At 33.5% G+C, this 15,927-nt stretch overlaps 2 protein-coding genes across 2 annotated transcripts; one reads left to right on the plus strand and one right to left on the minus strand.

Annotated features, from left to right (window-relative positions):
• Positions 1-5,561: 5,561 nt before the first annotated feature.
• On the plus strand, positions 5,562-9,558 carry LOC136229154 (uncharacterized). The gene is made up of 3 exons (XM_066017736.1): positions 5,562-5,789; positions 5,900-5,980; positions 9,353-9,558. Exons 1-3 carry the CDS (start codon positions 5,676-5,678, stop codon positions 9,362-9,364), a joined length of 207 nt encoding a protein of 68 aa, XP_065873808.1. The 5' UTR covers positions 5,562-5,675; the 3' UTR covers positions 9,365-9,558.
• Positions 9,559-9,740: 182 nt separating this feature from the next.
• Positions 9,741-15,104, minus strand: LOC136229153 (uncharacterized). Its single transcript, XM_066017735.1, has 7 exons — positions 14,710-15,104; positions 14,332-14,431; positions 13,374-13,436; positions 12,624-12,741; positions 11,504-11,586; positions 10,815-10,876; positions 9,741-10,148 (listed from the first exon to the last, which is right to left on the minus strand). The coding sequence occupies exons 1-7, from the start codon at positions 14,946-14,948 to the stop codon at positions 10,037-10,039; spliced, it is 777 nt and encodes a 258-aa protein (XP_065873807.1). The 5' UTR covers positions 14,949-15,104; the 3' UTR covers positions 9,741-10,036.
• Positions 15,105-15,927: the final 823 nt, after the last annotated feature.

Below are 15,927 nucleotides of genomic sequence, written 5' to 3' on the forward strand. Positions count from 1 at the left end.
TATTTTTAATAATAAGAATCTAATAAAAACTAGAAAAATCATTGGAAATAAATACTGATTCTAGAAAATGTTCCAATGATCTAAATATTCATTTGGATGCTATTGGAACTTTAGAAAAAAAATGAGAATTTTACTTACAAATGAACTATTTTTGACAATAAAATCGTAAAAATAAACTAAAAATCTCAAGAAAAAAGCTAAATAAATGCAAAATAAATATTTGTTCAACTTAAAATTAATTTTTGATCAAAGAGTCTTGCAAAATAGAGTTTTTCCTTAAACCTAGTGTACAAGCACTCTGAAAAAAGAAACATGTGTTACACAAAATGGATCTGAATAAGATGATTCAGACTCTGTTTTTGATGAACTCAGTTAGAACATCCATTTTTCTAGAAATAAATTTCAAAAAATCATTAAAAATTGAAACTAACCCATATTAACCTCAAATCAAAGACAAAAAAAAAAACAAAAATAATTATATTTAGTTAAGAAAGCAATAAAATGTCACTTTGTTTCTCAGAAATTACCTTTGGAACGTGCTCTATTTACGGAGGTTCGGCTCTATTTCAAAAATTAAATTAAAAAATTTTGAGGTGGTCCGGTCCCGGTCTGTGAAGGCAAACACATTGTTTCGGAGTTTGTCGGAAAAGATCAGAAAAATTATGAAAAATAAAATACGTAAGATACTAATGTGGCCTCTCAGGAAATCTCAAAGCTCGGAATTTGCTGAGAGTTTGGATCTTAGCTCGTTTAATCGAACACAAATGTATAATTATTTTTATTATAGAACCATATGAAAAAATCCGTGCTCACATGTTTAAATAAGAGTTAATTAAATATGAAGAAACAAATATAATTAAGAGGTTACATACGTCTCAAATAATGTATAATTGTGTATATAAAAAGTTCAACCAAAAACTCATACCATATATAGGTAATATTTTTTATTATTATTTTGTAAGTTGTTTCTTTTCTGGCTTGTTTTTCTTTTCCTTATCTGATGGTGGTGTAATAATGTAATAGTGTAAGTTGTTTCTCATCTGGCTTCTGGTTACCTTCTTATTTGGCTATTCTACCATTTCTTTAGACCTTTGTCTTTCTCAGGGCATTCACCAGGGATTCACTGTATGTTTGACTTCAGGCTTTAGCATCAATTAGTTATATCTTCTGCTTTTTATGCACGAACTTCCTTCATTTTCTTTCTTTCTCTTTAATCTTTGATTGGAAATTTTAGCTTCTAGTTCATATTTTTCTTCTGTTGTTATTTTCATATCTCTGCTATTGGGTTTTAAGTAGGGGGATCTAGTATGGGGGCACTGGGGCAGTTGCTCCCACTAACTTTTGTATTTTTTTTTTAAACCTATGTATTAATTTTGCAGTCTTAGAGCTTTGCCCCCTTCATCAATGGAGGTTTAGAATTGACTGGTTCTATAATTGAGAATGAAGAATGGTTTTAAATTTAATATTTTCTTTTTATTTTTTAATTATGCTTTAAAGCAAAACCACCCCGTTTTATTTAATTAGAACTAGTTTAGCGGATGAACTTTTGAATGATTATTTAGTTACATATATATTGAGAAAAAATATATTTGCAAGCATTGATAATGAAAAAATTATTCAACGCTTTCAAAAGATGAAGAAACCTAGAGGACAATTATGAAGGATATTAAATTATGTAATTTATTTTAATATATTTTAATTGACATAATTTATTTGTATTATTATTATTATTATTTGGATAAAAATTATATTATTTGTTTGGTCCCATGAGGTAGAAATCCTGGATTCGCCCATGGTGTTAAGTAGAGGTGGCAAATTCAGGTTTCTTGTCAAAATGGTGTTATCTCATATATATGTTGTATATGGTTATATATGATATAAATGCAAGAAAAATGAATTTCGGATCAATGGTGTCGTGTAAGTTGGGTTGTCTCTCTATATGTAAATGGTGTTTACGCATAAGAAATTGTCAGCTCTAGTGTTAAGAACATACATTTTCTTATTTAGTGTATGTTTCTTATGGTAATTTTAATATATATATATTTTTTAGAGATATGATAGACAAAGGGAAGAAACCAAGCAATGGTGAAGAGGATGATTTTTTGAAAATGATGATGGATTATGACAAGCAGTATCAGAAGGCTATGGTATCAGCACGTTTTCCAGGTTCAATGTTGAATGCTTTTTCAAAGGGGGATTGTTCGGTTTCTGATAAAACTGATGTCGCTGAACATGAAGCTGATTTATCTAAATTCTTGAGCTTGAGCAGTACTGGTTTTGTTGATTTATCTTCTTCATCCTCTAAGCTTCCAACAAATGATTTGGAGTCTATGATACATAAACCAGAAATGGCTGAGCAGAATCAAGTTGCTGTACCCGGAGCGGCCACCACAGCTCGGCCCATCACAGCCTTAAGGAAGTATATGTCTCCTGATGTGCTTGCCAGACTTTCCAGGCAGGATCCTAAGAAGGCAAGGAGGTACTTCTATACTTCATATATTATATTATATTATATGTTCTTCGTTTCAACATGATCCTTAAGTTTTTCAAATTTTTGAAGGATTTTTAGTGAGAATATATTGTATGCAATCAAGGGCGGAGCCAGCCCTGGCCCCGGCCACCCGTTCCACTCTTGTGTATATATAAACTCTATGTAGCCGCTTGTAGTCCTCCTAATATTATTATATATAAACTTCATCTAGTATTATTTTAATATTTAAAGGTAAATGAAATTACTAAAATGCATGTTTCTATTAAAAAGGTCTTACTGCAAAAAAATGTTATAATTTTTAGAAACTAAATATGTTTACTCTTTTCATGTTGAATACTTTTAATGTTTTAATGAACACACCAAAACATGGTGTTTCAACTTGTTGGGGGCTAAAAAAGATTGTCTAGCCCTGACAGGCTGGACTTTGGATGTAACGACCTAATCCGGAGTGGGTGGATGCCGGGGTAGAAGGCCTGAGCAAGGAGCGGCCCTAAGGGATGGCGATGGGGGCAGGAATGAACTGAATCCCACATCGGAAATGGAGAGGAAGTGATTGGGGCTTATTAGTAAGATGAGAATCCAATACATGTAGACGCGTTTTAAAGCCGTGAGGCCCAATGTGTTGGAATTGGGCAAGAGCGCAAGAGCGGACAAAATATCTACATGGTATTGGACTAGGATGTTACAATGGCCCGAGCGGACAATATCTACATGGTATTGGACTAGAGTCTTACATTAGAAGTTTACCCTCAATCGTACGGCTAAAATTAGTCCCCCAAATCTAAATTTCTAGATCCGCTACTTTAGGCAATCCATTCCTAACTACTTGGAACATTTGTTTTGTTGAATTATAAAATTTGATTCTCATACAAAAGATATATATATTATTTTAATTTGGTAGTTACCTTTACACAGTGATTAAATTGCACTATAATATATTACTTTTTTGGTAATTTGTCATATATATCTGCACTTTCTGAATTTATGCAATTGTATAATATTCTTTGAATTATGTAGTTTGGTGTGAATTTGTGTAGGGTAATCACAAACAGGATATCAGCTGTAAGATCAAAGGAGAAGAAGAAGCTGTATACATATATGCTTGAACACAAGCTTCAAACTTTGCAAACTGAAGCTGCAGCTTCCAATGCCCATTTGGACTTTTTAGAGGTTCTTTTTTTAAAATTATTTATCAGAGAAAATTATAAGAATCTCCAGAGATAGTAGCATAGCATTAATAGATTTAATTTCACAGGCAGAAAATATGGACTTGAATTCTGAAAATGCTAGACTAAAAGAAGAGGCAGACATGATTATTGGACAAATTAACTTCCAAGAATGTAAGGATTTCATTTTATTATGCATTAGCCTAATTATTGAAATTAACAAAATAAACATATATGTTTTTGTTGTGTTAACAGTGTTGAATGATGGACTAAGAAGTGAAATTCAGAAGTTAAGAATGTTGATTATAAATCAACATCAAGGAGAAGGAATGGTATTGAACAATGTTAATCAAAACAACAACAATTTGCAGACAGAACAAGTGTTTCCAACCATTGAATATCACCATCGTCATCATCAGGTGGAACAACTTGGGAGTAGAGTTCAGCAGATGAATATTGGGCAACACTATCCTTGGCAATTGCAACAATTTAATCAGGAACTACCAGCTGCAGGCATTCAACAAATTAATTTATTCTCCAATTACCAGCAGCAACAAGATGAACGGAATCACTAGTTTGTGTGTTTGAGTTTGAGTTTTGGTTTTAGTACTATCTAGTTATCATGATCTTAATATGGATCAATTTTTCTTGATCATCGGGAGCTATGTATCCAAGTCGTTTTAGTCGTATCGTAGCCATGCTCAATATTCTATGTGAAGCTACTTTACATGTTCCAAATAAATGGCTGTCTAGTTTTATTGCTGAAGTTCCTTTTCTTTCTTCTTAATTGGTGGTTACAAAAGTTTAGAGATTAATACGAGATCTAGGCTTTAACTATCGGCTCTTTTAATTCAATCGGTTCCATAATATGGTATCAAAGCTGTTTGGACCAAACGGTTAAAGGTTTGAATCCTGCCAACCTTATTAATTTATGGATTTGCTATTTTTTGCTTATGTGTCGTTTTTTGAACTGACGCCAATAAAAGGCAACCCTAAAGCTTGGCCTCGGTTGTTGAATGACTCCAATGACGTTGTTTTTAGCATCGGTTATAACCGACCCCAATGATTTCTATGGATCGTTGGGTTTAAGAAAACCGATCTTATATGTTGGTCATAGTTGTTAGCAAACAATAGACCTTGATATCTTGTCATTGGAGTCGGCTGTCTTTGTAACCGACCCTAATGACGTCTATATTAGGGGTTGCTAGCAACCCCTAATATCCCCTAATATCTGGTCCTTGGGGTCGATTGTTCCCGATGATATCTATGGGCGAGGTATTGGATCGGAAGTCACCGACCCCAATTACTAAAACCTTATCAAGCAAACAAATTACTAGCAACAATGGAGAGAAGATGGTCGACATATTTTAAAATTATAAATCATAAATTTGTATAACGATATAAATAATAGAGACTTTAAAATGTGTTTTTCAAAATAACGGAACTACACAGTGTGTTAAATAAAAAAAGATGAATTATTTACTTAAAAAAATGGCAAAAAACATCATTAGGTCTCTGATCTTTCATTTTTTGGTTCATTAAGTCATTGATATTTTATTTTGATACATTAAGCTGCTGGTCATTTATCTTTGGTCTCAGTAAGCTCTTGATAACAAAAAAAAAAGTAATTTTGAATATAAAATTTGGTTAACACGCTGTTATTTATTGCACTTGCATTTGAAATTTGTATTTTTTACTATTTGAAAGCAGTTTTGGCTATAAGAAAACGGTATCCAAATAAAAGATCAAAATTTTAATGAAAAATCAAGAGTCTTGCTTTTTACCAAAAACAAAAAAAAAATATTAATCGAAAAAGACGTCATATTTAAAGGTGATAAACATTTTTCTCCATTTATTAACGGTGTGAACTTTCATACCTCCGCTTGTAAATTTTTAAACTACTGGTTGCGTTGCAAAACTATTTACTTCTGCCTAGATAAAAGCTTAAAACGATACGTCGAGAGAAAGATTGGACTGGTGTTTTCCAGTAGTCTTTTGTCCGTTTGAAGGATCAGAAAATGTTGAGAACTCGTCTCCTTTGGTTCACTATGGGATTTTCCGTCTCCGCTGCTACGATTGGCCATTTTGTATTGAGGGATCTTTGGTCCGACAGATATGCCCTTTCATCTCATGTAAATCCTTCTTCCCTCGATTGATTCTCTTCTTATTGTTTCAAGTAATTGGTTTCGGAACTGTTGATTTTTTTTTTTCTTTTCTTTTTTGGGTTCTTTATTCGTCATAGATGAACCAGACATTTGATACCCTTGAAACTAGAGTAAAGAATCTCGAGTCTATCTCTCAGCACAACTCAAATTCGAGTCAGGTTTGTATGTGTTTTCTGATTGTTTTACTCCTTCCAAATGCAATTATTTGGCTTAAATCATGATATGTAGTTTGTATGTTTTGGGATTTGATTAAGAGAATCATTTTGGAGCAAAAAAAAAGTGGTTAGTAGCTAAATCGGTGGTTTTTCATATGTAGTTTTGATTTTTTCTTTTCTTAATTGATAGATTTTGATTATTATTTTTTTAACTGCAAATTGTGCCCTTTTTGTTGTTGTAATTAAGCATACGTTCGGTCACATTATTCTGCATAATGGATTTAGCAATAGTAGAGATTGTAATCGTTTAGGAACTTAACAAATAGGATTGATTGAATTGATCATGGGCTGTTAAGGGAAAATTTTGGTATGTTAGCTTAGTAAAAGCTTCGATCCTGATTTCCTGATATCTGATTGGGTTGAGGAGCTGCCCGGTTTTTACGTGCTGCGTTCAGTAAGAGTACGCTGATGATGCTACTTGTGGTTGTTCTGAGAAAAAAAGAGTGCCAAGAAAGGCATCTATCACTATCAGCATTCATCAGTAACAGTATATCCAGTTTCATGGTTTTACTATTGTTAGTTCATGCTTACTTGATATAAGCATATGTAGGTAAAACATGTTCACATGTGCTCAACTATGTTGCACGGAAACGGAATTGAATGGGAAATGATATTTTCTTAAAAATATAGCTAGGAAACGGTAATCGAAATGGAAAAGAAACGTATACGAAACACAGAAATGCTAGTGACAAAGAGTTTCCGTGCAACATAGGTGCTCAATATCTCTAGACATTCCATATGGTAAACTATGTATCAAAGCTCTTTGACCTAGATCTAGCTAGTAAAACCGGGATAGTTCGAAAGAAGTGTGACTCTGTATACATAACACAATCATAAGTAGGGACTTCTGATTGCTAAAAAAGATTTAAATTGGTGAAAGTTGGCACCTTATCAGTTAGGATATGTGGCAATCCTATGAAGCAAATTATGAGATCATTTTCTCTTTGCTTAGGCGATTGATGCCGCTTTGGGCCAGGAGAATGATCAACTCAGTGCCAACCATAGTTGTTAAAAGGCGCGCCTCTAGCAAGGTTCAAGGTCTTGACCCTTGAACCTTAAAATTGAGGCGCTGTAAAAAAGGCTCTCGCCTTGTGCACCTCGCTCGCGCCTTGGAGCCTGGAGCGCCTGGCAGTTTAATTATGGTTTTTTTTACAGTTTTATCATTTTTACATTTTTTTTAAACTAACTGCTTTATTAAGCTTAACCTTTAATTTAAATAAGAATATGAAGTGTCCCGGTCATTATTAAATATATAAAGAATAGAGAAAGATTAGGAAAAGAAGTCATGTCAAGTATATGTTAGGAGAAGAAGTCGCCTTAAGTATATGGAGAGGGCCATATTAATTTGGAGGATGATCTTGATGATGATTATTATTAGTTTTTGTTGTGTGTTCTTTTTTATTGACAATGAATGGTTATTTAATTTGGCAGCATTAGTTATAACTTATAGTTAGTTTGGTACTTTAGGTTAAGAAGTTAAGTATACGTGTCTTTATGAAGTATGAAGTTAATTTGGTGTTTTTTGCATTTATGATTTAGTATTATGTTTTTATGTGGTTTTGTTTTGTTTGTTTGGTCATAAGTGTTTTTTTTTTTATGCTTAACTAGTAAAAGAGTATATTTTTATTTTATTTTATGCGTCTTGTGTTTCTAAGGCGCTCGCCTTGCGCCTTTAACAACTATGGTTCCAACTAGTGGCCTCATTAACCTATTACCGTTAGTCAAGCACAATTTCCGTAATTAAGCACAATATTATTTGTGCACCAGTTGTACATAGTTATTCCTAATTGGTACACTGCAACAGGTACGATTATTTGTTTATTAGTGAAGAGAGTGCCGGTGATTTAGAGTGCCATTTATGTATTTCAGGCAATGCCCTCCTTTTAGAATATGTTTTAGGAGTTTAAGCTTCAGTTTGGGGTTCTTAATACTTGTATCAGAGACACCAATTTTGATGTTAGGCTATCTGTAGATATTCAGTCCTGCAAACATCATGTTATGGATCTGCAGCCCTGGGTGTGAAAGAAATAGGTGAGTTAGTGAGTTAAAAAGTGGAGTTAGGTTTGGGATTGAGTTCTTAATAAACAGGTGCATGGGAATGCTAAGAGTTTGAACCCTTTTGACATCTTGCTGCAATACAAAGGATAGATTCTGCAATCGGTGAGGTAAAGCTGGCTGTTATATATAGCTTTAAGGTTTACAGAAAATTCCATAATGTTCTAAGTTCACTAGACCTGCCAAGACCATTTGAACCAAAAGTTTAAGACAATAGCTCTGTTGCACCGACACTTCTCTTTAGTAGCGTTTCGTGTCTGTGCCCATGTCCATTTCGTCTCCGTGAGTGGTTTTGTTTGAAGGCTATTTTACGAAGGTTTTGTTTGGGGTCATTTTCAAAAGTCATTGAACCTCACTGTGTTTCAATAATGTCACCGAACTTTGCTTTTTATTTCAACAAAATCATTTCATCAAATTCAGAAAGAAAAAATCACTGGAATAGAGACGTGGCAATCACGTTTGGAAGAACTCTGCTACGTATAACATGACATTCACGTGACAACCACATATATGCCACGTGACAGTTTTAAGCAGTTTAATGTAAATAATAAATATAATTTTTTTTTGTTGTCATTTGTTATGTCATACGTAAAAGCTAATCATCAATGTGGTTGTCGTGTCACTCTTAAGGTGATTTTTTCTGTCTCAAATGGCTGGAATGACTTTATTGAAATAAAATGAAAGTTTATTGACTTTATTGAAACAAAATGAAGTTCAATGATAGTTTCTATTATCATTTTTAACACACCCACCAATGAAGATGCTCCATAGGCTTGAAGTTTGTACAACACAATTTCATCCTACCATATACTGAAATTTAATCAATAAGTGTTGTCAACATTCGAACCCTCAGTTTTAATAGCATGTCAAGGAACCACCCACCCATGAAGATGCTCCATATGCTAGAAGTTTGTACAACACAATTTCATCCTACCATATACTGAAATCTCATCAATAAATGAGAGTTGTCAACATTCGAACCCTCAGTTTTAATACCATGTCAAGAACCCATTTGAATAGTTAAGGTTCAATAATTGTTTTTATTGTTATTATTTTTTATAGACCTTATCACTATCTGTTTCTTATGCACTTTTATTTTTAATACCAATGGTTTTCCATTAAATGTTATGCATTTCTTTTTTCATTAACTGAACCAAGTCTATGATAGAACTTGTAGGCCGGAACTAGAATTGTAGGTGTTCTTGTGCACTTCAAACTTGAGCAAGTTGTTTATTGATTATGTTCTATTTCTTCTGGCAGGTTGAAGGTTAGATGTTACATGGAGCACATTTTGACTGCAGTTGGTGTTCAAGAGAGTTGTTTCTGTTCATATAATTGGGGGAATTGTGCAACTTAAGATCCCATTCTTATAAGATGTCCAGATTGAAATCACTCGAAATGTTCTTTAGTTTCTCCAAAATGTTACGTTTATTGCGGCATTAGAATGTCTTTACATTTTACTATTATCTCTACTTTGCATTCTGAAATTTTTTTCCCAAGAATCTTAGTTCTGAACTCAATCATTCCAATAGCATTTTATACACTTCATCGTTGCAAATTGCAGTGTCAGTACAAATGAGTGAATTGATTTGACTTAGCAGAGTTATGCAGAAGCCAGATTAGATTACCTGAAAGTAAAAGTTATAAATACAGACAAATCCATTCTACTGTTTATTATTTGCAGTGGAAAACAATCCTACAACTTGAATCCTTAGAATTCATTCCCCTAGAGAGCTAAGTATACATAGTGCTGGTTTCTCCAAACCAATCTTCATCCAATGAACATGAAATTTGATAAACAAACATCATTGCTTACTCTTAAATATTTGAATCCATGGGCATGTGAAGCCTTCTTGCTTCGACAGAACAACTTGAATCAAGTGAGCAGCTTATTTTGATCCTGAGGGTGAAGGTAAGAAGCCATTGTTGGCAAAGTATCATGTATCACGACTTCATATGATGGGGTGTTGGGGGGAGGATGGAGCTGGCAAGCTCATCGTTTACTTTCACCGGAAGCGGGGGCATCTGCTTCATTATTTCCGGCATGTCATTCAAGCTGCAGAACTTATTACGAGTTAGAAGAATAGATTAAATCTGCCTCTAACATAATACATCAATAACAACAACTTTGATAGACAGCAATGCAGGAAAAAGCATTGCATATTTTTCTAACATAACAGACAGCTTCAGAGCTAGCATGCCATGTGTTCAACCATGTTAATCTGAAATTAGCATTCATGAGCATAATAGCCTTTGCAACTAGGAAATTTAACTCATAGGATGATGGTGGAAAAATAGTATATATAAAATTTCTTGCCCTGCAAATTAAATTCCATCATTTTGCAACCAAAAGGGAAACATTTGAGGGATCATGATTCAAGACATTATCTGGTATTCTCTCTAATAGCTTTTTAATGTTGTTTAAAGAGCTACAATTCTATCTGATGTATGTCCTCTCCATGCAAACACAAATTCTTGAGACCTTCAATCATTTCCGAGCAATAATATCAGACAATAAAAATACAATAGAATTGGGTGTCGAACAAATTACATAGTTAAAGGGTATAGGTTAGAGGTTATATAATTAGGTTATTGGTTGACTAAATATGATTAGGCTAATACTAATAGGTTGGCTAATACTGCATATATATGCGCAACTTAGGAAGCCATGACACATCATTTCTATCATTAAAAACAGAAGCATAGAGATCAAGTAACATACTCATTCAAAATTGAAAGGATGTTGTCCCGAGTTTTGCTTAGAAGATTGATGTTATCATGTATCTGCAACAGAAAAACACAATGAAATTTTGGCACAAGTTATACATTGCACGGCAATGTTGCATAATGATGCCGAATCTCTAAATGAGGAAAAGCAATCAGAAGTTCATAGGGAAAAAATAGTTGCAAGCTATGAAATTAGCTAAACCACAGGAATTAGCTACATCAAAAATAAACTGGCCCTGTAACCCAACCAACATCTTAAATGATAAAAAAAATATGAAGCTGTCCTGGAGATTTGACTACCATTATCATATCATCTCTGCACAACAGCCAGCAGGAGCAACAAGATAAATAATTAATTTCCTGACACTCAAATTTGTAGCGTGATACAATGAGGACTTCTCACAAAGAGAAATATACCCTCAAACTTTAAATACCCCAACTTAAATTTGATACTAAGGTGCGAGAAAACCATTTTGAATGATTTTGGCCACATTCAGAGGGAATTCTATTTTAAACGCCTGGAATTCTATTTTAAACGCCTAACTTCTGTACAGAGACCATATAAATGAAACACAAAAGGTAAAATACTATGCAAATATTTGAAAAACAAATGATAATAATAATAGCAAGACACTTAGATATCACAAGCTAAAGTGAACTCAAGATTCAAAATGTATATCTCGCCTGAAAAGATGAAAAATTTGTAGATATTTGACTTAAAATTTGAGCATTTTGCTCAAGAAGCTCCCCAGTTGCACCACCAATGTCTGCATTAAAAAGAAAACTGTTAGTATACATGCAGCAGCGGAAGGAAAACAGTCTATATCAGGTAAATCCTTTAAGCCAAACTAAAAGCATAGGCATACCTGCCATGGCTTCAGAAAATTCAACGACTATTAAGAGAAAACTAAATTTTAACACTCCACTCGTCAAGCTAAATAGAAAAATCTAATAAGCATGTAAAGGGCATTGTTGAGAAACACAGATAGAAATGCAACAGAAAATTATGACAAACTTTAGATGTTGTCATAATAAGGAAAGTACTTCAATTTTGTACACAATCATTATATCTATAAAAAAATCATTATTCAGAAAAATTGTAGATAGTCACATCAGAACAATATAAAATAGGTGCTACCTCTTGCTCAAAAACTCTCCAACAATTCAATGCAAATCAATTGGCAGCGGGTAATTAGAGTATTTGTTTTATTCTCTAACTTTTTATCATTACTGAGAGTGCTAAGAATAACTCCAAATTTGAATAGTATCATTCAGCTAATAAATGTTCACACTTGCACAGAAATTCAAGAAAACTGCACAGCAAATAGATATGACAGTATTCCTTCCTCAAACAAAACAAAGATAACTTGGAAGGTGAAATTTGCTCAAATGTTTCAGTTGACTCATACAGAAGTGGAAGTAAGAAATAGTAGGAGATTGCTTCTCCAACTAAACAAGGATGTTATTTGCATAGGGATAGGGTTAGTGAAGTGCAAACTCACAATTACCAAGTCAATAGATATGATAGTACTACGGGATTTGAAATTTGAGCCCGCATTAAAACCCCCCATGATTTCAAGAATTTAAAATTCCTTACAGTAGGCCTATATAACAGAATGTCATGTTTCAACCAGTTCTGGTCCAAGAACTATTCATTAAAAATTGAAAATATCAAGGCCGCCTAATCAGAGTTGCCAATACAATAAAGAATCCATTACAATCTAATGCCAGAAAGTTGAAAGTAATTTATTATCCACCTAGAATCCTCTCTTTTATTGTTGCTAATGTTTACGAAGAAACCAACCTTTGAATGAAACACCATCATCATTGTCCAAGGGGATCATCGGTGCAGCATATGAGGGACCATTAGGGCGTGGTGTCAAATGGGATGAAGACTTGGCTGAAGAATCTGCAGCTTTTTCCTGACATATAGGTGCCGATAAAACATAAATAAATATGCTTGTAACATAAAGAGAAGAAATATTTTACCGAAGGTGAAGCTTTTAGTGGAAATAGGTGCAAACTTGTCTATTACCATCCCAAGCACTAATAAGATAGGTTGAACTCTTTAGTTCATATGTCATCGTATTACGAATATGATCTCACATTCTGCTAGAGTCAATAATCTTTTTCTCAACATGAGTATCACTTGCAATTGGCTCAGATAGTGGACCAAATACTTATGGCTAGTTGGCTACATGCATGCAGCAAGGGATGCAATACAATCCTGAGGATATTAATTTTGACAAGTCGTAGTACGTTAATGTAGTTTTGATGGATATATAAATCATTAATGCTTATAACATGTATAAAAGATCAAACGTGCAGGCCAACATCTGTGCATGAAAATACATGCGCCAGTAAACTGCTGTGCTAGTAAGGCTTGCTTGTTGGCATTAAGGCATGGTGGTGGTGGTGGTGGTGGTTGTAGCATACTGGTAAGCTTAAGGACCAGCTTTTAAACATTTCAAGCGAATATGCCTGTAAATTGCTGTATTCAAGGCACTATTTCCAAGATAATTACATTTACTGATAACTTCATGTATAATCATACCTTTCTGTCCTTGTTTTTCCGAGCTGAATGATCCTCTTTCCTTCGCTTGCCATTTTCCTTTTTCTAATTAGAAAAGATATAGCTAGTTAGCTTTTTAACACAGATATAAATATAACAGAATAAAATCAGCTTGTATGATTATACATGTAAGCATCTCCAGTAGTAGCACAAATATATAGATATATGCAACAGAGCACAATATAATACAAATATATTCAAATCGACATTAAAAATGTAGAAGATAATAATGATAATAATAATAATGGTATTAATAATAATAAAAAGAATAATGAGAATAATCCCCTATTAAATTAAGGGCCAATCATTTTAATTCTTGCAGTTTGTCCAATAACCAAGCTAACCATTTGATCACATTACAAATAATGCAAACTCTCTGAGAATTCCCTTCAGCCTGCTCCCTCGTTTTACATCTTGAAGAAAGCAGCTGCTTGCAGGATATTAAAAGCTAAAACTTCTACTGCAATATATTGCATAATTAGTAGCATACTGAATTTTGCAACTTAAAAGTTTCTGTGGTTTAAGATATGATATGAAGTATAGGGATTGCTTATAATTTACAGAATAGTCCTAATGCAATTCATAGTGTTCTGCAGCAACAAAAAAACCACTTCATCAATTTCTTTTTTGTGATTTCAATTCAAATATCAAGCTCCCATCATAAAATCTTTTGCTCTTGTTAATAGCCCTTGTGGTCTTACCCTACCATACCATAGTAACTGCATCTGCAAGACAATTTGCCATGAAGTTGAAAGGATATATATATATATATATGTGTGTGTGTGTGTGTGTGTGTATGGATTTCAATTCATTACTAATTTCTAAAACTGCATACACTGCTTGCAAGATGTTTACCCACAATGCTGCATTATACTTTTCTGACAACAAAGTTAGCTTTTCCAATAAAAAATCTCTTCACAGAAAGCGTAGAAGAGCTTACAGTCATCCATCTACATCGCAGAGCCACATCCCGTACAGTTTTATCCTTCAATTGCAGAGCAATCTTAGCATACCGCTGAACAATTGATTCGGAAGAATACCTGAAAGAAGATGATTATATTCCCCAAATCCATCATTCAGAATTTCCTTTTTGCAACAAAAGGAAAAGCGACGAAAATCGTTTTAATTTTTAAATAAAAAAAGAAAATTAAAGAAGAACTCTTATGGAAAAAGACACTAACATTATCCAATTGAATAATAGAGGAAATCTCTCATTTCCCCCAAATCACATAATTCTCAACAGCTGAGTAAATCAAATCACAAGAGAAAATCAAAAACAGAAGTCAAACTGATATATGTAGGAAGAGGAGAGGTTTACTTGTTAAGAAAATCCTCAAGGAGCGATTGCTCATCGGCAGTCCACTCAACAGAAATACCAGGAGAGTGTCTCAAGGCGGCTTCCGTCTGCGAATTATCAGCTGCCGGGGAAGCACCAGAATTAGAACCCCCGTTTTTGGTAGAATTTACAGGAACGCCATTTGTGGGCTTAGATGTTGGAAGTTTCTGAGAAGGTGCCCCTTCCTGATTATTCCCTGAGGGATTTGCACTGGCAGCCATCGCCAGTAAGAATAAGTAACAGAAACCACCGTCTCCTTCAGGGTTGTATTGAAGAAGATTGAATTGTGCTTTACACACCGAAAGGCGAGGAGAGAGCTGCTAGTTGTTGTAGTACTCTTCCCTTTTTTTTTTTTTTTCCTTTGTCCTCTTATTTCATTGTATAAAGACAAAAACTGTAGAGAAGAGATGTAAATGCAATGATGAAGTAGAAAAGTGGCTGCTGTATTTAGTTTTAGATTAATATGTTTATATTTATTTAATTTTCAATTTGGTGTGTTTTAGATATTTTTATATCAATATTTTTTTCACTCTAAAGTACTAACTTTTTTAATTAATTTCGGAAATTATTTATCTTGGTTAAATCACGAGATTCTGTCCATCTTCAGTGCCCGAAAAGCGATTCCACTTGGTCTTTCAACTTTTTTTTTTTTTTTTTTTTTACAAAGAGAAAATGAAACAAAACAGCAATTTTTTGAAAACCGGATCAAATGTTGAATCGATGAGACAACTGGTTCAAGGTTCAATAGATTCAATCGGATAAAAAAATAAATAAATATATATATATAAAATAAAATGATATTTCATTGAATATAAAATTAAAAATTTCATACATATAATAAACAATTCTTAAGTTAACATATTAATTAAAAATTAAAATTTCATACAGATAATATAAAAATTCACACATCGGTAACCAATCCTTAATTTAACACATTAATTAAAAATTCACACATCTAAAATCAAACTCATAGTTTAACACAATATTAAGATTAAAATTAAATTAATTAACACCAATTATTAAAGAGGTTGTTCTCAGCCTAATTTTTAAATTTTTTCCTTAATTCGATATGTTTTTTAAAAAATGGCAAAAAACCAGGATCAATCCGGTTCATTGGTTCAACACCGGTTCGCGGTTCAACCCCGGTTTGATGCGGTTTAATATAGTTGAACTTGTATAGCTAAAACCGGACCGGACACT

The sequence above is a fragment of the Euphorbia lathyris genome, chromosome 5 (assembly GCF_963576675.1).
Source record: "Euphorbia lathyris chromosome 5, ddEupLath1.1, whole genome shotgun sequence".
Taxonomy (NCBI): Eukaryota; Viridiplantae; Streptophyta; class Magnoliopsida; order Malpighiales; family Euphorbiaceae; genus Euphorbia; species Euphorbia lathyris.